The 27,271-nt window shown below is 33.8% G+C and overlaps 1 protein-coding gene across 4 annotated transcripts in view; it reads left to right on the top strand.

Moving 5' to 3' along the window:
- Positions 1–27,271, top strand: part of LOC149785889 (uncharacterized) — a 243,980-nt gene that overhangs the window by 70,213 nt on the left and 146,496 nt on the right. For all 4 annotated transcript variants that reach the window (XM_089979881.1, XM_089979882.1, XM_089979883.1 and 1 more), the window contains 6 exons: positions 3,445–4,008; positions 9,163–9,198; positions 9,361–9,495; positions 13,421–13,552; positions 21,375–21,407; positions 25,183–25,300. In XM_089979881.1, coding sequence (XP_089836007.1) covers positions 3,445–4,008; positions 9,163–9,198; positions 9,361–9,495; positions 13,421–13,552; positions 21,375–21,407; positions 25,183–25,300 — 1,018 coding nt within the window. The remainder of the gene's footprint in view (positions 1–3,444; positions 4,009–9,162; positions 9,199–9,360; positions 9,496–13,420; positions 13,553–21,374; positions 21,408–25,182; positions 25,301–27,271) is intronic.

Genomic DNA, 27,271 nt, shown 5'->3' with positions numbered 1-27,271 from the left:
TTTCATGCTGAAAGTATGCATAGCCTGAATAGGATCTCCCTCACTTCAAATGTGTGGCTAACATTGTATCAGAGGAGGATCTTTCAGCCTTGAAAATGTGGCCAACAGTCTACAATTAGTATCACTAAATTTGTGGGGTACCAATTTTCATGGAATTCACTGTTGTTCTGAGCCAAAAATGTAAAGACCCTGTGAAAAATTAGCCACACCCCTCATTTTTTGTATTTCGTTTCATTCATCAACATTTACAAATCTATTTGATAAAGTAACCTCATTCCTGTCATCAGTTAATAAAATAATATTTCTTTTTACAAACAACTGATTGTTAAAAATGGATCTGTTGCTGTACAATTTCCTGTCACTGCTTTAAATAGATGTTTGTGAGATAAGTAAGGAAAGAGAAACCAGAAAAAGCATAAGATATTCAAACACTGTTATTAGTGAAAATGGAAGAATAAATAAAAAAATGATACTTTCAATGAAAATAAGATTTCATACTTTTTCAGATTGATTCTTCATTCAAGTGAAACTGTTGTTGAAAATTTAAAATCTTTGTGAAAGTGTGTTTTATTTTATCCATGCAGGCTTAATGCCAATGAATATCATGCCAGTAAAATACTAAAACTGTAGTTTGAATCAAAATTAATAATAAAAGTGTATATACACTTATTACCACTTAGTAGTGTAGCTCACACTTCACTGGGGGCCCCAAGTGGCCGAGTGGTCTAAAGCGCTCTCCGTTACGGATCACTGCCATTTTACCTCTGTCTCTGTGGGTTCGAGTCTCGGATTCAGCCAGTGTGGGTATGTGAGAAAGCTTGCCTGTAACTTCTTGTGGGTCGGTGGTTCTTTCCTGGGTTTTCCTGGGTTCTTCCTCCACCATTAATACTGGCCACCATGCATAGCCTATCATGTGCTGAAAAATGGCATTAAACACTACAACAACAACACGCTTCACTGATTTTCAGACAAAACCACTGAATCAACATTGCATCAACCAAGTTGACATTGTAATGCATATTTATATTTTCTGTAATTTCTGGTATATGATTTTTTTCTTCAAATTTTCATAATTTTTATTCATGGTCATAAACTGTATAGAATATAATTGTTATAAAATGTGCATGTGATTTGGCTCTGTTAAAAATGCAAACTGCTTAGGATCTAAAAATAGATGTTTATGTATGTGTTGACACTTGTTAATAATAATCTTAATAATAAAACTTAGAATGGTGCCTATGGCATGGTTTCTCAGTGACTGATGGGATATGCAAATTTTGAGATGAATTCTGTGATTTCCATTGGTTGCATGAGGTCATGTGAATATACTTAGTTCATCACAAATCTATAGTGTATGTTGTCACATGGGGTCTATTGTGAACTACAGTCACAATATATGGTGTATATAATGAAATAATTAGGCATTCAGTTTCATGTCGATTTTTGCCGTCTTTCATACTTACTGTGTTCCTGATGCAAATCTGCACATGTGTTTTATGTTGTACTTAGATATTTTTTGAGAGGACTCTTCAGTGGTGATAAAAAGTGTTCATTATTTGAACTATAATATTATTCTTGAACTGTTATAAATTATTCGAAGGAATTCTGGACAATACCATCTTGACATCACGGTTCTTGGAGGACCATTATATTTCTGGTATTGAAAATTATAAGGGACTTTTTATTCATTTAGGAATTTCATAGACCTTTATAATAACTAATTTGGATTCACTTCATAATACTGTAAGTTCCTCTCACACTTTTCATTTATAACTTTGATAATTAAATTGTTTGCTGATTATTACAAAATTTGTTAGCTTTGCTTCTTTTCTGTTACTTAAGTTTGTGATCAGAGAATCATAACATCTGACACAAACAAATTGATGAATTAAACAAGTCCAGAATTCTCAAAGCCATGAATAATGAGGTTCAGTTTTTCAAAGAACATTTGCAGGGGCTGCAATTATCTATTTGGAATTAATCTGCTAGGTTTTAAATAAAGAACATTTGCAGGGGCTGCAGTTATCTATTTGGAATTAATCTGCTAGGTTTTAAGTAAAGAACATTTGCAGGGGGATGCAATTATCTATTCGGAATTAATCTGCTAGGTTTTAAGTAAAGAACATTTGCAGGGGCTGCAGTTATCTATTTGGAATTAATCTGCTAGGTTTTAAGTAAAGAACATTTGCAGGGGCTGCAATTATCTATTTGTAATTAATCTGCTAGGTTTTAAGTAAAGTCTGGTTACTTTAGTTGATTCATACATGAGACAGGCTCAAACAAACAAAAATGATTCCATTTAATCTATCACTTTGGTTAGCATTTTCACACTCTGATGGGCTCTAAACACATCAATTGTTCACACTACTAACTGCATTGAGCCAAGCACAGCTGGTCATGTGTTTGGTAGACATGTGGAAGCAGTGTCCAAACCGATGGGGATCAAAGTTGAATTTTGTCATCGTGTTAATGCCATGATTGTCAGAAAGTAATTGATTGTGCAACTAAATGGACAATACACATTAAAAACCAATTAGTTAAAGTTGTTGGTTGCATTGGCTTCTCTTAATGTTGAGTGTATATGATTTATCTTGACATGTGCTTGGTTTGTACTCATACAGGTGATAGTATTGTTATAGACATTGAAGAGATCATCATTTTTTGTCATCATAGTTTTGTTCTTTTGCATACTTTATTTTGGGTATTTGTAGAGGTTGATCATTGAAATTAAATACCTACAGATATGCAAACTTTGACAGGAAAACCTTGAATTAAGTATGGATGAAAAGATCATTGTTTTGCAAGCCTGAAAATTGAGACCCACAAAAATAATTTTTACTACTCTATGATCTCTCTCACTTTGAAAGGCTGGACAACATTATATGCTAGAATCTGCTCTCCCTGACTTTGAAAGTGTGCATGGCCAACATTGTTACAAAATGGAATCTCCCTAATTGTACCAAAAAATATCTCCCAAACTGTACCAAAATAGAAACTGTACCAATATAATATCTCCCTAACTGTACCAAAATGGAAGCTGACAAAATAATATCTCCAAAAATGTACCAAAATAGAAACTACTAAAATAATATCTTCCTAAATGGTCCGAAATAAAAACTGTACCAACATAAAATCTCCCTAACTGTACCAAAATAGAAACTGTACCAACATAATATCTCCCTTATTATACCCCTCCAAAAATCTAATTTTCATAATTTGTGACCCACCTCGATGGAAGTTCAACATAGCAATGACTTTGGCATTCATGTATACATGTCTGTCCGTAACCCTAGATTTAAAGGTCGTTTTGATTATGCTTAGTTTTATAATTCCTAGTTTCTTGATGCTTCATGATTTTTATCAACTTTCACATCATAAGGAATTTGTTTTCTTGACCTTCCTAATTTTCAGTAGTTGATATGAAAGTTTTCCTTTCATTTTCAGCATGCAGTGCCAAGGCCGATATTGTTTTTGTTCTGGATTCCTCAGGCAGTATTGGGAGCACCAACTATCAGAAAATGTTAGACTTTGTCAAAAATGTAGTCCAGAAGTTTGATATTGGGGCCGACAAAATCCGTGTCGGTACTGAGATCTTCAGTGATCGTACCTACATCCAGTTTCAGCTGAACAAGTACTTTGACAGGGTGGCACTGGAAAATGCTATCACTAACATTCCATACAAACGTGGGACAACCAACACAGGGCAGGCCTTAAAGGATCTGTACAGCAGTATGTTTACTGCAGCAAATGGGGATAGACCAAGCATACCAAACGTTGCCATTGTAGTGACAGATGGTCAGTCTACCAACCACCTGTCTACTGTTAATGAAGCCCAGAGTGCACGTAACCATGGAATAACAGTTTTTGCAGTGGGTGTTGGAGATGGTATTGACAAGAATGAACTTGGAGACATTGCCACAGACCCAGACAGTACCCATGTCCTTACTGTGCAGGACTTTAGCAAGCTGGCACAGATTCAAGCTACTGTTGCATCAGCTACATGCTCTGGTAAGACATAGAGCAAAATCAAGATCGACTTTTATCTAATTCTCAAAAGTTGTGAGCACAACACACAGCTTTCAAACATAGTCACAAAACTGTCTGAGCAAAGATTTTGCACTCATGCTTTGAATTTTTTTATTATTTATTTTGGCTTCATCTCTTTATTTGTATCTCTATATACATGAATTTTGAATGTATGGTTTAGCATTATGGAACAGTGAGTCTGAATTTTGGAGCTTTGAGTCTGAATTTGGAGCTTTGAGTTTGAGTTTGGAGCTTAGAGTCTGAGTTTGAGTTTGGAGCTTTGAGGAGTTTGGAGCTTTGAGTTTGAGTTTGTAGCTTTGAGTTTGAGTTTAGAGCTTTGAGTTTGAGTTTTTTATTTGTGTTCAAACAGTTTTATGACTGTGAGACCAGTTATAAGATTTGGAGGAATGGGTATATCTACTGATATATATGCTAATAATATTTGACAGTTTTGTGACTGTGGAGCCATGTATACAATTTGAGGAATGGGTATATCTGAGCTAATAATGATTAGACAGTTTTATGACTGTGAGGCCACACTTTAAATTTGGACCAGGGTGCATCTGTGATGTTCATGTTGCATACTAATAGATGAAAATAAGGATGTTAAACATTTTCTAAGTAAAGTAACAGTTGTATACTGTCTGACTAATACTAAGTAAAGTAACAGTTGTATACTGTCTGACTTACTAAGTAAAGTAACAGTTGTATACTGTCTGACTAATACTAAGTAAAGTAACTGTTGTATACTGTCTGACTGTTTGACTTATGAGATGTAAGCATTCATAGTTTAGAGTGTTATTTTTCCTTCTTCTGTAATCTGACGAACCCACGATCTCTTTCAGTGTTTTCTCCAGGTTTTCAGTAAAAGGAATCTTTAGGGTTCTTAGGCTGAAATCATATCAGCCAGACTATACTTGTATCATTTAAAACAGTCATGAGATAGTACATCAAATTTCTTTCATTTAGTGTTTTAACTTCATACTAGATTTTTTGGTTGATACTTTATTAACTTCATACTAATATTTCTAATTGATACTGTATTCACTTAATACTAGCATTTCTAATTGATACTGTATTCACTTAATACTAGTATTTCTAATTGATACTGTATTTACTTCATACTAGTATTTGTAATTGATACTGTATTAACTTCATAATAGTTTTTTTAATTGATACTGTATTAACTTCATACTAGTATTTTTAATTGATGCTGTATTAACTTAATACTAGTATTTCTAATTGATACTATATTAATCTCATACTGATTTTTCTAGTTGATACTGTATTCACTTAATAGTAATAATAATAATATTGCTTTATTTATAGATGGTGACTCATTAGTCAAGGACTATTCTCCCTTGAGGCCCTCTTGATACTAGTATTTCTTGTTGATACTGAATTAACTTAATTCCAGTATTTCTAATTGATACTGTATTGGTTCTGTATTAACTTCATATTAGTATTTCTAACTGATACTATATTAATCTCATACTGATTTTTCTAGTTGATACTGTATTCACTTAATAATAATAATAGTAATAATAATAATAATAATAATAATATTGCTTTATTTATAAGTGGTGACTCATTAGTCAAGGACTATTCTCCCTTGAGGCCCTCTTGATACTAGTATTTCTTGTTGATACTGAATTAACTTAATTCTAGTATTTCTAATTGATACTGTATTGATACTGTATTAACTTCATACTAGTATTTCTAATTGATACTGTTTTAACTTAATACTAGTATTTCTGAGTGATACTGTATTAACTTAATACTAGTAGTTCTAACTGATACTGTATTAACTTCATACTAGTAGTTCTAATTGATACTATATTAACTTCATACTAGTAGTTCTAATTGATACTGTATTAACCTCTCCTGGCCTGGAGGTTAGAGCATCCGCCTCGTATATGGGAGGTCGTGGGTTCAATCCCCGGCCGAGTCATAGCAAAGACTTACAAAAATGGTACTAACAGCTGCCTCATTTGGTGTTCAGCATTAAGAGGTTAGTGTTAGGACTGGTCAGCCTGGTGTCAGGATAATGTGACTGGGTGGGACATCATGCTACATGTCTGCGGCATGATGCCCCAATTCTAGACATTACTATAAACTGTCACACTGCAGACATCATAGCAATATGAAATTGTTACAGCTATGTTAAAAATCCAAATCACACACACACACACACACATTAACTTTTAGGCATTAGGCACATCTTCATTTATTAACTTTACACTAGTAGGTATTAGGCACATATACTTTCTTTAACCTTTACACTGTTAGGCATATGACACATATTCATTAACCTGTACACTGTTAGGCATTAGGCACATGTTCATTTATTACCTTTTACACTAGTAGGTATTAAAGACATACACATTCATTAACTTTTACACTGTTAGGCATTAGGAACATGTTCATTTATTACCTTTTACACTAGTAGGTATTATAACACATACACATTCATTAACTTTTAGGCATTAGGCATATCTTCATTTGTTAACTTTTACACCAGTATTTATTAGACACACATTCATTAACATTTACACTGTTAGGCATTAGGCACATATTCATTAACTTTTAAGCATTTGGCATATCTTCATTTTTTAACTTTTACACTAATATGTTGTTGTTGTTGTTGTTGTTGTTGTAGGGTTTAATGGCATTTTTCAGCACAAGATAGGCTATACATGGCGGCCAGTATAACTGGTGGAGGAAGAACGTGGGAAACCCCCAGAAAGAACCACCGACCCATGAGAAGCTACTGACAAGCTTTCTCACATAACCACATTAGCCGAATCAGAGACTCGAACTCAGACAGAGGTGAGATGGCAGTGATCCGTAACGGTGAGCGCTTTAGACCACTCAGCCACTTGGGGGCCCCAACACTAGTATGTATTAGACACATATACATTCATTAACTTTTACACTATTAGGCATTTGACACATAATTCATTAACTTGTACACTGTTAGGCATTAGGCACATCTTCATTTATTACCTTTTACACTAGTAGGTTTTATACACATACACATTCATTAACTTTTACAATATCAGGCATTAGGTACATATTCATTTGTTAGTTTTTAACACTAATATGCATTAGATATATTCATTCATTACCTTTTACACTTTTAGGCATTAGACACTATTCATTTGTTAACTTTTGCACTATTAGGCATTAGGCACATATTCATTTTGAACTGTTAGGCATAATGTACATTCACCACTCTGGTGGCCTAAGTGGTTAGAGTGTCCGCCTCGGATGCTGGAGGTCATGGGTTCGAACCCCGGCCAAATCATACCATAGACTTATAAAAATGGTACTAGCAGCTGCCTGACTTGGTGCTCAACATTAAGAGGTTAGTGTTAAGACTGGTTGGCCTTGTGTCAGGATAATGTGACTGGGTGGGACATGATGCCACATTTGTGCAGCATGATGCCCCCATGCTAACCTAACACTATAAACTGCTACACTGCATACATCATAGGAATATTTGACAGGAAAAATTGTTAAAGCTACATTTAAAATCCAAGTCATACACACACACACATATTCATTCATATCGTTTTACAGTATTAGGCATTAGGCACATATTCATTAACATGACTCCTGTTGGAAATAGGGCACATCATTATCCAACATTCATGAATACCATTCTTGCACTTAGCAGAATTGTTGCCTACCTGATTGTCAGAAAATTTGATGGAGAAATATATTTGTGATGATGGGAGTTCAAATGCATCTGCAGATCAGATTCTATGCTATTTGTTGTATTTGTTATTCCTAAGAAACTGCATTGACCCCGACCTTCTGGTGCAATATGCAAGGCAGATCTAGGTCTATGCAGTTGGACCAATTTATATGGACATATAGAGACTTCCTACAAAAAATGGGTTCGAGTCTCGGATTCGGCTAATGTGGGTATGTGAGAAAGCTTGCCAGTAGCTTCTCGTGGGTCGGTGGTTCTTTCTGGGGTTTTCCCGGGTTCTTCCTCCACCATTAATACTGGCCACCATGTATAGCCTATCGTGTGCTGAAAAATGGCGTTAAACCCTACAACAACAACAACAACAACAAAAAATGGATTCAAAGTCAGTTTCCAAGGCATTGATCCAGTAGAATTGAATTGAACATTATGTGTCCATGTATTATCAAGGTCTGTATTATGCTGAGGTTCCTTATAACAAGGGACAACTATACTTCTGTCAGATGTAACAGATGCAAAAGTCTGTATGCTTAGCAAATGAAATGAAATAAACTCTTATTTTTTAAAGTAGTCATTCAGTGATACTAGTCTGAAGTAATCATCAACCTTTTTTTCCCCACACATATGGTGTTTACATTTTCTAAACTTTTTTAGTGTTTTTGAGCCATCATTTCAGTGACAAGAAAGAGTTTCAAGTTATAAATCTTTTTCTCCAAAAAATGTCTTATTGGCAGCTGCTGAACAGTTAGTGTTTCCAGTAATCATGTAAATCACATGAAGGAAATTGAAGCTATCATTATGAACCTTTCTTCTCTAAATATATGGTATTTTTAGTGTTTCCAGGAATCATGTAAATCACATGAAGGTAATTGAAGTTATCATTATGAACCTTTCTTCTCAAAATATATAATATTGACAGCTGCTTAACTTTTAATGTTTAAAACCTTTCCCCAATCTATGTGGTATTTATAGCTGCTTGACTACAATTTGATGCCTGCCAAACGATGGATCACTTGTCTGTGATTCAGTCTTTCTGATATTTTTTAGAAATGTATTAAAAAGTAATCACAAGGTTACATTTGTTGAAAAAAGTTTCTTAACTAAATTATTGAATTTGTAACAAATGAGAAATTTTCCTTATCAGATATAGTATTTAAAGATATTTATTTAAAGTTGATAATGGTCACCTGTCTGTACTTTTAATAATTGTATGGAAAGATCAAGATTGGCTGAATTGCATTGAGTTATTTTAAAACTTTACAACACGGAAAACTTGCATCTTGTATGAATACAAAATTGTCTATAAATCATTTGTGGTTGCCTTAAGTCTGTGTAACCAGGAAAATGGAAGGTGGTTAGCATTTAGAACATTATTATGAAACAATTTGAGTGATGGGATTTTCATTTTTTTTTTTCTTCAGGAATTCCACCTACAGCTCCAACAAATCTTCCTACAGGTAAGTTTTGTACTTGAAAATTTTTTTATTTACTTGGGGGGGGGGGGGAATAAATGGTATGTTGGCTCTTGAACATCCACACTTGTATTTTAAAACAAAAAATATTAGAGAAATCAATAAGTTACAGCTGTGGAGCCATGTGTCTTTAACTGTCCCTTTCAGTGGCTACCACAGAGGCTCCAGACCCTTGCCACGACCAGCTGTCCACTTGCAGTCTATTTGAAATTCCTGCTGTCTGCTCTGACTTTGCTGACTGGGCTCACGACAACTGCCAACGATCCTGTGGATTTTGTACACGTAGGTCGAGATTATTTTGTCTCAGAATATGTTTCCATATTATTAGACCACTATCCTGCCACTGGAACCATGACTTCATCATGAAATGCTAATATTTAGCTTCATACATGTCTTTTAATTTTTATTAAATTTGATGTTTGAATGTCAGATTTAATTTTCATTCATCCACCTTGCCAAAGTAAAACATACTTACTGATTGTGTATCAGATATGGAAAGCTTTGTTTGTAAAAAAAAAAAATTTTAAATTAGAAGTATAATGATGATGATAAGTTTTTTTTGTTAAATGGAGAAAGTGCAATAATTGCAAAAAAGGAAGAAGTTCTCCTTTATTTTTAAATTGAAACTTTTATTGTCAGTCCAACAGGTTTCTCCTGAAATTAGATACCATATAAAGCAAAATATTTCTGAAATTTGCAACATTTTATTTATGTTTATTTACCATAAAATATTGCATACATGTATGTCTATTTATATGTCTGATTTGTTCATTTCATCATGTCACTAACATTGGCTATGTCTCATAGTTCTTAGCTCCCCTTGTCATAAGGGCATGTGAGCTGATTGTCTAGTCCTGTTTATCGGTTGTGTTGCCTGATGTCTGTTTTGTGCATAATATGTTGCCTGTCAAAATTTACTATTTCTTTTTTAAATATGTTACCCAATCATAATACACATGGAGAACTTCTACTACTTCAGAAGTCCAACCCTCCCAGGCTAAAATACTTTAGCTGCAAAGCTAAACGTTTTATGCTCACCTAGGAGACATTTAGAGTGATCTCTCTTTGATTTAGGGATTGGTCATTAAATCCTTTGAATACTTAAGTTACAACTTCCATTCATGCTGAGTAGAACACTCTCTTCAACAGAGTCCAAATTCTATTATTTTGGAAGTTTTTGACCTTAAAGCAAGTTGAAAGAGTGTTCTCTTCAAATGGAAGTATACTCCATCTTTAAATTTACATATTTTCTTTTCTCACTGTTTTTGATGACAAAGTTTCTGACTTTTGTATTTTATCACTGTCCTGTCCTCACACACCTAGGTGTCCTGGGTACATACCTGGATGGGTCACTAGTGTGTCCCCTCACATTGCTGTATATAAATATGTGCAGGTCTGGTGTGTGATACAGAAAATTTGCATATAATATAATTTCTGCTTTTGTCAGATATGTACATTTAAGTTTTCTTTATTAATCTAGTCTTAGTTTCCACTTCAAGGACATATATGTGACGCTTTTTTATATTTTACCTGTATAGGCAGTCATTTGGTCTTCCCTACAGGTAACATTGTCTTACAAATGATATAGCATACTCTCCATAAGTATCAATAGTGACATTTCAGTACATTTTTTATGTGCATGTATTGTATGCATGTATTTTAGAAAACTCACTTATATTGATGTGTAGCTTTTGCCATGGTGGATATATACATATAAGTTTTCTATACTTAGAATGAAAGAAACATTTTCACAATATATTTCTTTCACATAATGCAGCAGTTTTAAATTTAAGTTGATTTCACTCCAGTAATCTAAGACTTCTAATTTCCCATATAATTAAGGTCATTATACACAAAAGACTGACATCAAACATATTGTGTAAGCAAGAGCAAAATAGGCATAATTAGCTTTTTTTCATGGATAATATCAGTGTTAATGTACCATTTTGTTCAAAACATCATGATGATATGAAAATGAAAAAAATAATGACACAATCATACGTTTAATAAAGAGAATTAAAAATACTTTTAACAATACCTAAGCTATACAAGATCTTTTTCAAAAAGCCAGTATAACCAGTGAGGAAAACTTGGGAAATTCTTTTTCTTTGAAAATCTAACCATTATGCAGCCCACAAAACTGTAGAGTGCCTCCCAGACAGTTCTCTCATCAAGTGGTGGAGAAAATCGCTTGAATGAGACAGCCCTCCACCTGAAATGTATGAGGGGAAAAGGAGACTTTTACACACTGGTTTGAGCATCAAAACATTGCACTGCTGATCACATCAATAATGCAATAGCTAACTTTCTGCTTTTGTTCTTTGATGAGAAACAGCACCAATCATGAAAAAGCCAAGTGTTACACAATAACTGACATACTGTGTCATCCAGGAAGATAGGATATCAACAAGACCTATCTGATTTGCTGTCAGTTTTGAATTCATGTGTCCAAAGGCATACTGTTCTAGTGGCCTTGGTGGTTAGAGCATCTGCGCTGGGTCATGGAAATTTGTTGCACATTTTGTCTCACAATTTTGGGGCAGTTACCACAAGCATTGCATTTGAGCGAAAATGTTACCTGATACTATCCATTCTGTGGGATGGGGTTGAGAGTCCTCTTTCTCCAGCTTTTATCTCAGAGATCCTTCATCCCAAAAAACTTATCTTGACCTGGTGGGACCTATAGCCATGGCACAATAGGTTACCTTCATAAGGAAGCAGCTTCATGACTTCCACTTGACTTGTTGGAGGGAAAAAGTTTCCCATTTAAAGCTGCTTCACAGCAGATGGAGTCTGTTCTCAAGAATGGTTATCTAGAAGATGTTTCATTTATCTTACAGGACCAGAGATGGCCTCTCCAGGGTTAAGGGATATAACTCAAATGGGATATAACTCCCTTCACATCTTACCTATTCTGCTAAGGTATTAAGATTGGGTAATGAATTTGAAGAAGAAATCACTTTTTTCTAGTAAAAAATGTTTCTTCAATAGTATTTACCCAATCATATTACACATATACCCTCCCAGCCTCTACCCAATTACATCACATGGAGAGCATGCCTCCTACTCCAGCAGTAAGAGAATTACTCTTTACAGTTGGCACCAATCCTTGTATCAAGGGGTGATCACTCTAACTACCACCTATGTGGGCAGATAATGTTTAGCTTTTAGCTAAAATGTTTTAGCCTGGAAGGTTGGGTTTGCAAGGTAGTAGTAACTCTCCTAAGGTATTACGCTCTGGTAAGTATTATTGAAGAAACATCGTTTACTGGAAAAAAATTGGTTTCTTCTTCAAATATGTTACCTGATCACCTTTTTTCAAAACCACTGGACCAAATTCAGCCAGATTTGGCAGAGACCATTTTGGTATTAAGACTTTTGAAGGTGATACAGATGATTTTGATCCACTATCAAATATGTTGACCTTTAAAATATGTAATCTAATTCTTGTATAAAAAAAACCCAAAAGAAAATCCAGAATTTGATTTGACAGCATTCTGGAATAAAGGCCATCAAAATTTTCAAATATGATTCTAATCCACCCTCAATTAAAACCACTTGTAATAAAATTAAATAAAAACTTTAACTTACATCTGATGCACAGTTCACCAGAGTTTGACAAAATTTGATTATTCTAATAGACGCTTGCATATACAATGCTATCTGCCATCAAATATGGCTACTGAAAGTCATGATATAAATACCATCCAAATATTTACAAGTTATGCTGTCATCTGCTATCACTTATGTTGCAAATAATTACTAAAAATGGAGAAATCTTTAAACAAATTCTTCTACAGAATTTTAACAATTTGACAGTGAGAGCATTGGCTTGAAGCCTTCTCAAATTTTCACAAATGATTCTGGTATGATAGCCTGTCAGGCTGACATTTGATTTTTAATGTTTTGAGCACATCATGCTATATATTTGTGGATTCTAGAGAAATTATGCCATGACTAATTCTACATTCTGTATCCAGCAGCACCCACGTCTGTTGTGGAACCCAAAGTATTATATTTTGTTTGGATTGTTAGATAATTGTTCTGTAGCTAATCATCAGTCTGAATCTTGGAGCCTTTAAGGCTATTAGGAATCCCAAAAATTTGATATTTTGGTGGATTGTAGGGTAATTATCTGATTATTTGCTGTTCTGGCAAATTGTGGGGTAATTGTTTATTGGCTAATTCTTCATCCTGTATGCTGCAGCCTCTAAAGCCCATGTGGAGCCACCATGCATAAACAAGATAACCAACTGTAAGGATTATGGCTCAGACATCTGTACAGGCACATATCAAAGTTGGGCACAGGACAATTGCCGACAGTTCTGTGGCTACTGCGGTAAGTTGTAGGTTCTTATAAATGCATATAGCACATTGAAGATGTTTGTCGAATACACATTAATGTAAAGCCGTCAAGACATAGCAGTCACTTTTCTGCCAGTGACAACAGCTTATTGTCATCATCATCAACAGTTTGTTATGGCTATGATTAAATTTTTCATTTGTGTACATTTTATTAACCCTGTGATAGGTTATCATCATACTTGACATCAGTGATTATGAAGCTAAGACAATTTATTCTGTAAAATGCTTTTCTTGTCCTATTTAGCCTGTGATTAAAGTCAGTCAGAAACACAATGTTAATGTTTTTATTAACGTTTGTTTTATTTACTTATATTTCCTAAACCACATAATAGATTCTTATTGTACTTGGCAGCAATCACTTTAAAGTTAGAATATTGTATAACATGGTCACAGGCCCATGTTGCCTTGAAGTCAAGGTTAAAATCATAGAATTTTTTTAAAGGTTTTGGTTAACATTTTTCTGTTTGCTTATATTTTGTAATCCCCTTGATGGATTTTCTCAATAATTAGGAATAATCATTATGAAGCTAAGACCATTCATTCTTCAAACACAACTGCTACCCCTTGGGTTGTGGGGTCAGGGTAAAGGAATATTTGTGTTCTACATTAATGTGATTTCATTTGCTTACATCTCCCAACCACTTGATGGATTGTCTTCATTCTTGAACTGAATTAGTATGCAAGGAAGTCTGTGACATGCTTCCTTAATCTTTTGACTCTAGGATCATGGTCACATGTTTTACAGTAATACTTGGATAATTGGTTCAACATGCAGGCATTGGTCATATTGTTCAACAACTTAGCAGATTTATGAATTTGCAGCTGAAAAGTAAATTTTCTTATTTTCCCTTAATTTGTGACATTTTTTTAATATGTACAGTTATTTATCTGTGTTTATGTCAAAATAAAATACAAAATATTACATGTTAAAACTTTAAATTTTTTGTACACTGCTGATTATATGTGTATGATGTGTTTTTGGCATTAACATGAATATTATGCACACAAAACGAACAAGGAATCTTCAGCTGTGTGTTTATTTAACTAACTATATCAATTGAATTGTGCATAAACTAAAAGTATATAAATTAACATTTTAGCACATTCTTATCATGATAAGAAAGTGGGAAATTAGCGCCTTTTCCAGGGACACAGTGAGGAAGCCAAACCAGGCTGTTGCTACGTGGATACTGAATCTTCAACCCTTGAATTAGTGACCTCAAGACCAATGCTCTTTCAGCTGAGCTATGGGGGCTTCTTTGTTTATGAACTTGATGCACTGGTTTAGATATTATTTTGATCTGTGAAATCATTTGAAGTCTCTTCTAAAACATTGTGATGTCACACTGATCAGATCTACATTCTACAGTTTGATTATCACTAGTGGTCTATTCAGAGTGTGTTCTTCCTTCTTGGATATGTTTCACTTTTTCACCATTATTTTAGCAGTTTGCTTTCTATTCCATCTCTCAGTCAGTCAGTGTTTCAGTTTTTGCACTCCAGGTTATCATATCAGATTTGGTTTGGCATTTTACAACATAGCAACAAAAGCTGTTTATTTATTGCCAAGGTGATTGGAGTAAAGTACCTTTTCCATGGTTATTTATTGTCAAGGTAATTGGTGTCAAATGCCTTTCCCATGGTTATTTATTACCAAGGTGATTGGAGTCAAGTGCCTTTCCCATGGTTATTTATTGCCAAGATGATTGGAGTAAAGTGCCTTTCCATGGTTATTTATTACCAAGGTGATTGTAGTCAAGTGTCTTTCCCATGGTTATTTATTGCCAAGGTGATTGGAGTGAAGTGCCTTTCCCATGGTTATTTATTACCAGAGTGTTTGTAGTCAAGTGCCTTTCCCATGGTTATTTATTGCCCAGATAATTGGAGTAAAATGCCTTTCCCATGGTTATTTATTACCAAGGTGATTGTAGTAAAGTGCCTTTCCCATGGTTATTTATTGCCAAGGTGATTGTAGTAAAGTGCCTTTCCCATGGTTATTTATTACCAAGGTGATTGTAGTAAAGTGCCTTTCCTATGGTTATTTATTGCCGAGGTGATTGTAGTAAAGTGCCTTTCCCATGGTTATTTATTACCGAGGTGATTGTAGTAAAGTGCCTTTCCCATGGTTATTTATTACCAAGGTAATTGTAGTAAAGTGCCTTTCCCATGGTTATTTATTACCAAGGTGATTGTAGTAAAGTGCCTTTCCCATGGTTATTTATTGCCGAGGTGATTGTAGTAAAGTGCCTTTCTCATGGTTATTTATTGCCGAGGTGATTGTAGTAAAGTGCCTTTCCCATGGTTATTTATTACCAAGGTGATTGTAGTAAAGTGCCTTTCCCATGGTTATTTATTACCAAGGTGATTGTAGTAAAGTGCCTTTCCCATGGTTATTTATTACCAAGGTGATTGTAGTAAAGTGCCTTTCCCATGGTTATTTATTACCAAGGTGATTGTAGTAAAGTGCCTTTCCCATGGTTATTTATTGCCAAGGTGATTGTAGTAAAGTGCCTTTCCCATGGTTATTTATTGCCAAGGTGATTGTAGTAAAGTGCCTTTCCCATGGTTATTTATTGCCAAGGTGATTGTAGTAAAATGCCTTTCCCATGGTTATTTATTACCAAGGTGATTGGAGTAATTTAGTAATGGAGTAATTCCAACCACTGATAAGTGTAATTCCGACCACTATATATGGACCATACATATACAAGTTTCATCTGTAAAATACAAAGATTTAAAAGCTTTTAATTGTTTATATATATTTTTTTCAGGTAGCAGATAGAAAGCGATATTGCTATATAGATAGTTGTGGATGCTGTTATAGGGATAATTGTATAGAGAGTTAACATTTTATTTTTATTTAGATTTATATCTTTAATTTTTTATTTGTTTGCTTTTAATTACATATATTATTATTTATTCCTTGTTTTGTTTTCTTCAAGGTTCAATACAAACTAATCATAATTCTACATTTTCTTTAAGGTTATGTTCTTGGTCAGAATTGCCCTCTTATGAAAATGAACCTGGGGTAAATCCGACCACTGTACAGAACATTGCATACTGTTGTTGTTCGTCATAATACTGGTGCAATTTTTACTTTTTTAGCGAGACAAAGCATTATTTTAAAGTTACCATAACATAGTTTTTAAAATAATTTATGAGTGCCACTTCTGAACTCACATGGATGAGATAATAGTGAGGCGATTACGTCATTTTGTCACACGACACCCTCATCACCTGGAAACATCTTTACTAATTTGCTTGCGCATGTGCACAAATAAAAACAAAGAAAACAGCAAGTAATTTGCATATCTTTGTTGTAAACAGCAGGATGTACATCCACAGGTGGAATTGCCCTGCTGGTTGGAATATGACCATGTTACCCTATGGCATATGCCCTGGATGGAATATGACCATGTTACCCTATGACATATGCCCTGGTTGGAATATGACCATGTTACCCTATGGCATATGCCCTGGGTGGAATATGACCATGTTACCCTATGGCATATGCCCTGGTTGGAATATGACCATGTTACCCTATGACATATGCCCTGGTTGGAATATGACCATGCTACCCTATGACATATGCCCTGGTTGGAATATGACCATGTTACCCTATGACATATGCCCTGGTTGGAATATGACCATGTTACCCTATGACATATGCCCTGGTTGGAATATGACCATGTTACCCTATGACATATGCCCTGGTTGGAATATGACCATGTTACAACATCTTGATTTTGTGGTAATAGTGTTATGAGGATTGAAGATAACTTCTTGATTTTATTTAGCAGTGTTCCAAGGATCAAAGACAACATCTTGATTTTGTAGTAGTAGTGTTACGAGGATCAAAGACAACATCTTGATTTTGTGGTAGTAGTGTTCCAAAGATCAAAGATAACTTCTTGATTTTGTGGTAGTAGTGTTATGAGGATGGAAGATAACCTCTTGATTTTATTTAGTAGTGTTCCAAGGATCAAAGACAACATCTTGATTTTGTAGTAGTAGTGTTACGAGGATCAAAGACAACATCTTGATTTTGTGATAGTAGTGTTCCAAAGATCAAAGATAACTTCTTGATTTTGTGGTAGTAGTGTTATGAGGATCGAAGATAACTTCTTGATTTTATTTAGTAGTGTTCCAAGGATCAAAGACAACATCTTGATTTTGTAGTAGTAGTGTTCCAAGGATCAAAGACAACATCTTGATTTTGTAGTAGTAGTGTTATGAGGATCAAAGACAACATCTTGATTTTGTGGTAGTAGTGTTCCAAAGATCAAAGATAACTTCTTGATTTTGTGGTAGTAGTGTTATGAGCATCAAAGATACTTCTTGATTTTATTTAGTAGTGTTCCAAGGATCAAAGATAACTTCTTGATTTTGTCGTAGTAGTGTTATGGGGATCAAAAACAACTTCTTGAATTTGTGTTACAAGGATCAAAGATGACTTCTTGATTTTGTGGTAGTAGTGTTATGAGGATCAAAGACAACATCTTGATTTTGTGGTAGTAGTGTTCCAAAGATCGAAGATAACTTCTTGATTTTGTAGTAGTAGTGTTACGAGGATCAAAGACAACATCTTGATTTTGTGGTAGTAGTGTTATGAGGATCAAAGATAACATCTTCATTGTGTGGTAGTAGTGTTACAAGGATCAAAGATAACTTCTTGATTTTGTGGTAGTAGGGTTATGAGGATCAAAGACAACTTCTTGATTTTGTGGTAGTAGTGTTATGAGGATCAAAGACAACATCTTGATTTTGTGGTAGTAGTGTTCCAAAGATCAAAGGTAACTTCTTGATTTTGTGGTAGTAGTGTTATGAGGATCCTAGACAACATCTTGATTTTGTGGTAGTAGTGTTCCAAAGATCAAAGATAACTTCTTGATTTTGTGGTAGTAGTGTTATGAGGATCGAAGATAACTTCTTGATTTTATTTAGTAGTGTTCCAAGGATCAAAGATAACTTCTTGATTTTGTGGTAGTAGTGTTACGAGGATCAAGGATAACTTTTTGATTTTGTGTTACGAGGATCAAAGATGACTTCTTGATTTTATGGTAGTAGTATTACAAGGATAAAAGACAACATCTTGATTTTGTGATAGTAGTGTTATGAGGATAAAATACAACATCTTGATTTTGTGGTAGTAGTATTACAAGGCTCAAAGATAACTTCTTGATTTTGTAGTAGTAGTGTTATGAGGATCAAAGATAGCTTCTTGATTTTGTGGTAGTAGTGTTATGAGCATCGAAGATAACTTCTTGATTTTATTTAGTAGTGTTCCAAGGATCAAAGATAACTTCTTGATTTTGTCGTAGTAGTGTTATGAGGATCAAAGACAACTTCTTGAAATTGTGTTACAAGGATCAAAGATGACTTCTTGATTTTGTGGTAGTAGTGTTATGAGGATCAAAGACAACATCTTGATTTTGTGGTAGTAGTGTTCCAAGGATCAAAGATAACTTCTTGATTTTGTGGTAGTAGTGTTATGAGGATCGAAGATAACTTCTTGATTTTATTTAGCAGTGCTCCAAGGACCAAAGATAACTTCTTGATTTTGTGGTAGTAGTGTTATGAGGATCAAAGACAACTTCTTGAATTTGTGTTACAAGGATCAAAGATGACTTCTTGATTTTGTGGTAGCAGTGTTACGAGGATCAAAGATAACTTCTTGATTTTGTGATAGTAGTGTTATGAGGATAAAATACAACATCTTGCTTTTGTGGTATAAGTGTTACAAGGATTGAAGATAACTTCTTGATTTTGTGGTAGTAGTATTACAAGGATCAAAGATAACTTCTTGATTTTGTGGTAGTAGTGTTCCAAAGATCAAAGATAACTTCTTGATTTTGTGGTAGTAGGGTTATGAGGATCGAAGATAACTTCTTGATTTTATTTAGCAGTGTTCCAAGGATCAAAGATAACATCTTGATTTTGTGGTAGTAGTGTTATGAGGATCAAAGATAACATCTTGATTTTGTGGTAGTAGTGTTACAAGGATCAAAGACAACATCTTGATTTTGTGGTATTAGTGTTATGAGGATCAAAGACAACATCTTGATTTTGTGGTATTAGTGTTATGAGGATCAAAGATAACTTCTTGATTTTGTGGTAGTAGTGTTATGAGGATGGAAGATAACTTCTTGATTTTATTTAGTAGTGTTCCAAGGATCAAAGATAACTTCTTGATTTTGTGGTAGTAGTGTTATGAGGATCAAAGATACCATCTTGATTTTGTGGTAGTTGTGTTACGAGGATCAAAGACAACATCTTGATTTTGTGGTAGTAGTGTTACGAGGATCAAAGACAACATCTTGATTTTGTGGTAGTAGTGTTATGAGGATCAAAGACAGCATCTTGATTTTGTGGTAGTAGTGTTCCAAAGATCAAAGATAACTTCTTGATTTTGTGGTAGTAGTGTTATGAGGATCAAAGACAACTTCTTGAATTTGTGTTACGAGGATCAAAGATGACTTCTTGATTTTGTGGTAGTAATGTTACGAGGATCAAAGATAACATCTTGATTTTGTAGTAGTAGTGTTACGAGGATCAAAGATAACATCTTGATTTTGTGGTAGTAGTGTTATGAGGATGAAATACAACATCTTGATTTTGTGGTAGTAGTTTTACAAGGATCAAAGATAACTTCTTGATTTTGTGGTAGTAGTGTTACGAGGATCAAAGATAACATCTTAGTTTTGTGGTAGTAGTGTTCCAAAGATCAAAGATAACATCTTGATTTTGTGGTAGTAGTGTTCCAAGGATCAAAGATAACATCTTGATTTTGTGGTATTAGTGTTATGAGGATCAAAGACAACATCTTGATTTTGTGGTAGTAGTGTTACGAGGATCAAAGATGAATTCTTGATTTTGTGGTAGTAGTATTACAAGGATCAAAGACAACATCTTGATTTTGTGGTAGTAATGTTATGAGGATCAATGATAACTTCTTGATTTTGTAGTAGTAGTGTTATGAGGATCAAATACAACATCTTGCTTTTGTGGTAGAAGTGTTACAAGGATCAAAGATAACTTCTTGATTTTGTGGTAGTAGTGTTACAGGGATCAAAGACAACATCTTGATTTTGTGGTAGTAGTGTTATGAGGATCAAAGACAACATCTTGCTTTTGTGAAGTGTTACAAGGATCAAAGATAACTTCTTGCTTTGTAGTAGAATTGTTACGAGGATCAAAGACAACATCTTGATTTTGTAGTAGTAGTGTTATGAGGATCAAAGATAACTTCTTGATTTTGTGGCAGTAGTGTTATGAGGATCAAAGACAACTTCTTGATTTTGTGTTACGAGGATCAAAGATGACTTCTTGATTTTGTGGTAGTAGTATTACAAGGATAATAGACAACATCTTGATTTTGTGGTAGTAGTGTTATGAGGATCAAAGACAACATCTTGATTTTGTAGTAGTAGTGTTACGAGGATCAAAGACAACATCTTGATTTTGTGGTAGTAGTGTTATGAGGATCAATGATAACTTCTTTTTTTTGTAGTAGTAGTGTTATGAGGATCAAAGATAACATCTTGCTTTTGTGGTAGAAGTGTTACAAGAATCAAAGATAACTTCTTGATATTGTGGTAGTAGTGTTACAAGGATCAAAGACAATATCTTGATTTTGTGGTAGAATTGTTACGAGGATCAAAGACAACATCTTGCTTTTGTGAAGTGTTACAAGGATCAAAGATAACTTCTTGATTTTGTGGTAATATTATTACAAGGATCAAAGATAACTTCTTTGCATTTAATTTTACAATCTAAACTTGACATTTTTATTGCAGGGCTTCTTTATACCAACACAATAACTGGATACTGTAAGTATACAAACAACTAATAAAAATATAAGGTAAATAATCTTTTTAACTGTTAAAAATCAGAAGTATTGTTCATTTGTGTGTAACTGTTTTTGTAACTCAACTGAGTCCATTGTCTAAAACAGGGTGGGAAAGGACTAACTTGCATATCTGAATGCTTATGGTCAGTCACATTACACATGAAATCATGGAGAATAGGCACATATGACTAACCATAATGGCAAGAGTTATTTAGAAATTAATTCACAGCACATAAAATTTAAAGGTGAAATAGGGGTCATTATTCAAGAGAAATTGGCTTGAATGTTGGCATCAGGTGGTCTTTGTCTTGTAGAAACCAGTAAACCTTGGTTCAGTTTCATTAGACTTTTCAGATTTTAATATCACTAATTGCTTTTGCATTGCTGGTACTTTTCTTAGCCAAAAATATCCTGACCTTTTGATGAGAATTAAGTGAACCAGAAGATTCTAGAATTTGTGGCTGACCCATGTCCACACTAGAGGCTCTTAAATGCCACTGTGCACATTGCAGTGTACTTTTTTTTCTTCTTCCAGTTACAGCCATCACTGGCTGTTTACATTTTACTTGGTGAAGAATCGCCAATTTGCTTCATAGCGTTTTTACAATTTGTGTTTTCTCTTTATGTGCATTGTTTGTATCTCATGGAATTATCCCTGATAAAGAGTTTTCTGTTTGAATTGAGCTCTCATGAGAACTATTAACATATTTTCTGGTTACATTTGGTATAACCTGATATTTTGGTTCTAACCCTACAGGGTAGTTGTTTAGTAAATTATTCCTGTCCTTGCCAAATTTGGTATGTGGACTCATCTTAATTCTGTTTATTGTTTATAACAGTAAAAATTATAATAATAATAATAATAATAATAATAATAATAATAATAATAATGCTTTATTTATAGAGGGTGACTCATTAGTCAAGGACTATTCTCCCTTCAGGCCCTCTTAAGGAGAGTATACTGATGCATATTATATAAAGACAGCAATAATTACTGTTTATTTTAACATGTTTAGTATCAAAATACTAAATTCCATAATCTATTAGAAACACATACATGCTCATGATATCTCTTCTTAAATATTCTAATATTTTCAGCAGATTTTACACGTAGTGGAAGCTTGTTCCACATAACTGTACCAGAGTATTGGAAGCTCTTTTTAAATTGTTCTGTTCTTGGTTTTGGTGCTAGAAGGTTTCCATGTGATATTGATCTCAACTGGTATTGTGTTGAAAAAGGCCTGAATAAGTCCTGAAGATACTCTGGTGCAGTTCCATGTAGACATTTATATAATAGAACTGCCTTGTGAAAACCTATCCAGTCATATATTGTGAACCATTTGAGTTCTGCAAATAATGCTTTTGAGGGATGATCAATAGATGCATCTAAAATGAATCTTCATATTCCACATTTTAATCACTGATGTTATGCACATTAGTCTTTACCTTTGTTTTATTTTTGTGTCCTTATTATTATACTTTTTATTAGCAATCTTACCAACCAGGTTTTTTGCTAACATAGTCATTGCCATTTTCTATTGATAAAACATCAGATTTGTATGGTATAGGCCCTTAGGATGTCACTAATGCATCCACTCCAACTCTGCGTGTTGCGTATAGCTGCTTCCAGTTTCATCACGTTCTTATTTGCACTTGTATTGTGTACAGTTTGATACATTAACTATTTTAGTTTTTATATTTTAAATTACTAAATTACCAGATCATAGAAATAGTGATGTCATGAAAAAAGAAGACGATACAGAACATCTCAATTCCTATCGTAGATGCAGTACCGTGTCTGGTATCAAGATCCAAAGGTGGGGGGGGGGTGATATTTTTTAGTGATTTTCCAAAATTTGAAGAGCAAGTTTAAATTAGGTCTGAACCAAATCATGTATCATCAGTTTGGTTAAAACTAATATGATGACATATAAAAACCAATAAAATATCCATATAACTTCCACTGAAATAATCATGAATGACCAAGTAAAAGATACCGTAATTTTAATGATCCTGGCTGGGTACGCTTTTCCGCCTAATTTTGCTCTCACCAAATCATTTCCTTCATATTCTTCATAATCCCATCTATGCACTTCTACTTACTTAAAAAATTTATATTGAAAATATTCTTGTCTGTCCATTCCATGGGAGTTCATGGTTTTTGTTTGAGGTTTTTACTTATTGCAGAATCGTTTGCGTACTCTTTTGTTTGTGGGGAAAAGGAATCTCATGCATATATTAACCAATCCTATCATGTCTTCTTTCACAATCATCCAATCAGGATAATCATTGTTTACGTATTTTGGTTTTATGGCAAATTGGGAACCAGTGACTAAGTCAGTTGAATATGCAGTTTATTACAGTAATAGGCAAAAACATTAGAACAAAGTCATTGAAAGCTTTTTAAGGCAAATAATTTTTTTTCATGCTGGCCAGAAAATATTTTCCCATATTAATCTAGAACTACTCAGGTTAAGTACACAAGTATTGAATAAAAGCTCTCTACGAACATTTATACAGTATCATATCATTTTAAAAACGAAAAATATTCACCTTTATTTATATTTCACTAATTTGTGAGAAGTTTGTATGATGAATTTTCATGAACAGTTTATGAATATTATGATATAGAAATTTCATATACATTTTTAAGAAATATCTTGGTGGTGCATCAAAGTACTTGAATTGTTCATGAAACAAATTCATGACATTTCAGGTCACTTCAAAGATATAATAGTTCATAAAAGTTCATCAGTGTGTTCATGAACTTCAGGTACATGTTTCATCAAAATTCTTGAAGTGTTCATGAACTTAGTTGAGGAATTTTCATGAATATTTGTTCATGAACTCAAAAGATGAACTGGTCATGAACATTTCAAGAATGTTCATGAACATTCATGATTGTTCATGAAGTCATGAATTTGTTTTCTTTGGGGTAGTTGTCCAGTAATAGTCATTAAATTTTTTTCATATAAGACGTTACACTCAGATGTCTGTTGGAAGTGACCACTTGTGATATTTCTACTTACCTTCACCCCACTAACATTCACTGTATCAATCTGCCCAGCAGTGTGTTAACAAAGATGACAATCACATCCATTTTCATTTGAAAACAGTCATTATTTTCACAAAGTACACAAGTTTAAGCATAGAAGTTGTTCCAAAATGTATGATAAAAAGAAAAGCTATGTTTTTATGAGTAGATATTAGGAAATAATTCATTAATGAAGTTGAAACATTTTATATTGTCATCACTTAACCTTGCACATGATGGACTTGAAGTTTGAATCAAGGACTTAAGCCATGCAAGACCAAGTTTGTTACCACTTCATTCTCTAGGAGCTGACAGAAAATTAAAATATTGAAATCCACAGATAATTTTACTTTTTGGTGAAAAAAGATGTTATTATGAAATTTTGCAATATGTTACTAATGTAATTTTGAATTTTCCCAATAAGTTCCTAAAAGATGTAATTATGAATTCTCCCCAATATGTTCCTAAAAGAAATGATTGTGAATTTCCCATTAACTTCTTTAAAATGTTCTTATATTTAGGCATGGATGCCAGAAATAAGTAGCATTTGATTTACCAGTTAGCTGTGGCAAGATAACTCATGACATTCTGTCTTTGTAACTGTGGAAAAATTAGGCAAGATAACTCATGACAGTCTGTCTTTGTAACTGTGGAAAAATTAGGCACTTATTTTCTGAATAACTTATTTTACTCTAATCAATTTTGAATGTTATTGTTCCAGTTGGAAAATGTTTCTACAATGGCCAGGCATACAACCAGGGAGAGAGCTGGAGTGATGGCTGCAAATATGACTGTACTTGTGATGATGCCAGTAGGGGAATGTACAGCTGCTATAACAAGTATGTATTTATCTGTGTGTCTGTTTAGATGTGAATGTATTTACAGTATTTGTATAGATAGCTGTTAATATTATGGACTAGTGATGATCGAAAGTGTTAAAGGAAAATAACTATAGCTATCACATCTTTTTCTTATTAGTAGTGTGCGTTAATGAAATAGCAAATACATAAAATGCATTATTCAGCATTAAATTTACAATAAATACAAATATGACCACAACTGCAGTAAGTGTACAAATATAGTTGCAGCATATTTATCAGTAAATTTTATTTCTTATTCATTTAATTTAAATATAGATTTTATAGCTACAGTCATGGGTGATGGTTTCATCATACCAGTGGTGGATGTTTTATGTCTGTCTTATTAATATCACAGCTTGTAAGTGATTAGAAATATCTGTCATAGCAAAGTGGTGAGAAATGTCTGTGATAGAAAAGTAGTGAGAAACATCTGTCATAGCAAAGTTGTGAGAAGCGTCTGTTATAGCAAAGGGGTGAGAAAAGTATTGTCATAGCAAAGAATATGATCATGTATTAGCATGTAAAATGATTGTGACCATGAAATTTGAAGGGATTTCAAATCCATTTATGAAATTATCATTATCAGGGTTTATACTAAGAAATTTCCAGTGTCATGGTCTACACTAAGAAATTACTGGTGACAGGGTCTATGTTAAGAAATTACCATTATTAGGGTCTATATATTAAGAAATTCCCATTGTCATGGTCTATATACTAAGAAATTACCATTGTCATGGTCTGTACTAAGAAATTACCATTGTCAGGGTCTATATACTAAGAAATTACCATTGTCAGGGTCTATATACTAAGAAATTATCATTGTCATGATCTGTACTAAGAAATTACCATTGTCATAGTCTATATACTATGAAATTACCATTGTCAGGGTCTGTACAACGAAATTACCATTGTCATGGTCTGCACTAAGAAATTACAATTGTCATGGTCTGTACTAAGAAATTACCATTGTCAGGGTCTATATATTAAGAAATTCCCATTGTCATGGTCTGTACTAAGAAATTACCATTGTCAGGGTCTATATACCAAGAAATTACCATTGTCAGGGTCTATATACTAAGAAATTACCATTGTCATGGTCTGTACTAAGAAATTTCCATTGTCAGGGTCTATATACTAAGAAATGACCATTGTCTTAGCCTGTACTAAGAAATTACCATTGTCAGGGTCTATATACTTATAAATTACCATTATCAGTGTCTGTACTAAGAAATTCCCATTGGCATGGTCTGTACTAAGAAATCACCATTATCAGGGTCTATACTGAGAAATTACCCTTGTCAGGGTCTGTACTAAGAAATTACCATTATCAGGGTCTATACTGAGAAATTACCCTTGTCAGGGTCTGTACTAACAAATATTTATTTCAGGTGTCATTGCTATAGGATACATGTAGCAGAAGAAAAATGGGTGTAAAATGTGGCTCAGTTTTTGCATTAAGTTAAAAAATGGGTGGAAAATGTGGCTTGCTTGATGTTAAAAAATGGGTGGAAAATGTGGCTCAATTTGCAATGAGGTGAGAATAGGTGGAAACCATGCCTCAGTCTGCATACAATTAAAAAATGGGAGGAAAATGTGGCTCAAATTGCATTAAGTTAAAAAATGGTGGAAAATATGTCACTAAGTAAAATGGTTGGAAAGCAATATCCTCCACCAAAGAGATGCTGATGGTACTCCAAATGTAAGGTTTCTTAGAAGTAAAACTTACATTATACCATGGCCAAAGAGATGTTGATGTTGATGGTACATTTTACCATGGCCAAAGAAGGAATTGTTTAAAAAGAGTTTTAAATATATTGGGTCCACTGGTATGGAACAACATTCCCAGAGACACAAGACAGGCTCCTAGCATTTCTTCCTTTCATAATCAATGTCTTACATGGCTGAAATCTTAAGACAGTCTAAATAATATAAACAAATGTTTCAATACAG

This window comes from Sinohyriopsis cumingii, chromosome 13 (genome assembly GCF_028554795.1).
Source record: "Sinohyriopsis cumingii isolate HCF-2022 chromosome 13, ASM2855479v2, whole genome shotgun sequence".
In the NCBI taxonomy this organism is placed as follows: Eukaryota; Metazoa; Mollusca; class Bivalvia; order Unionida; family Unionidae; genus Sinohyriopsis; species Sinohyriopsis cumingii.
Note: the sequence above shows the minus strand (reverse complement) of the source record. Positions and strands in the feature narration are given on the sequence as shown.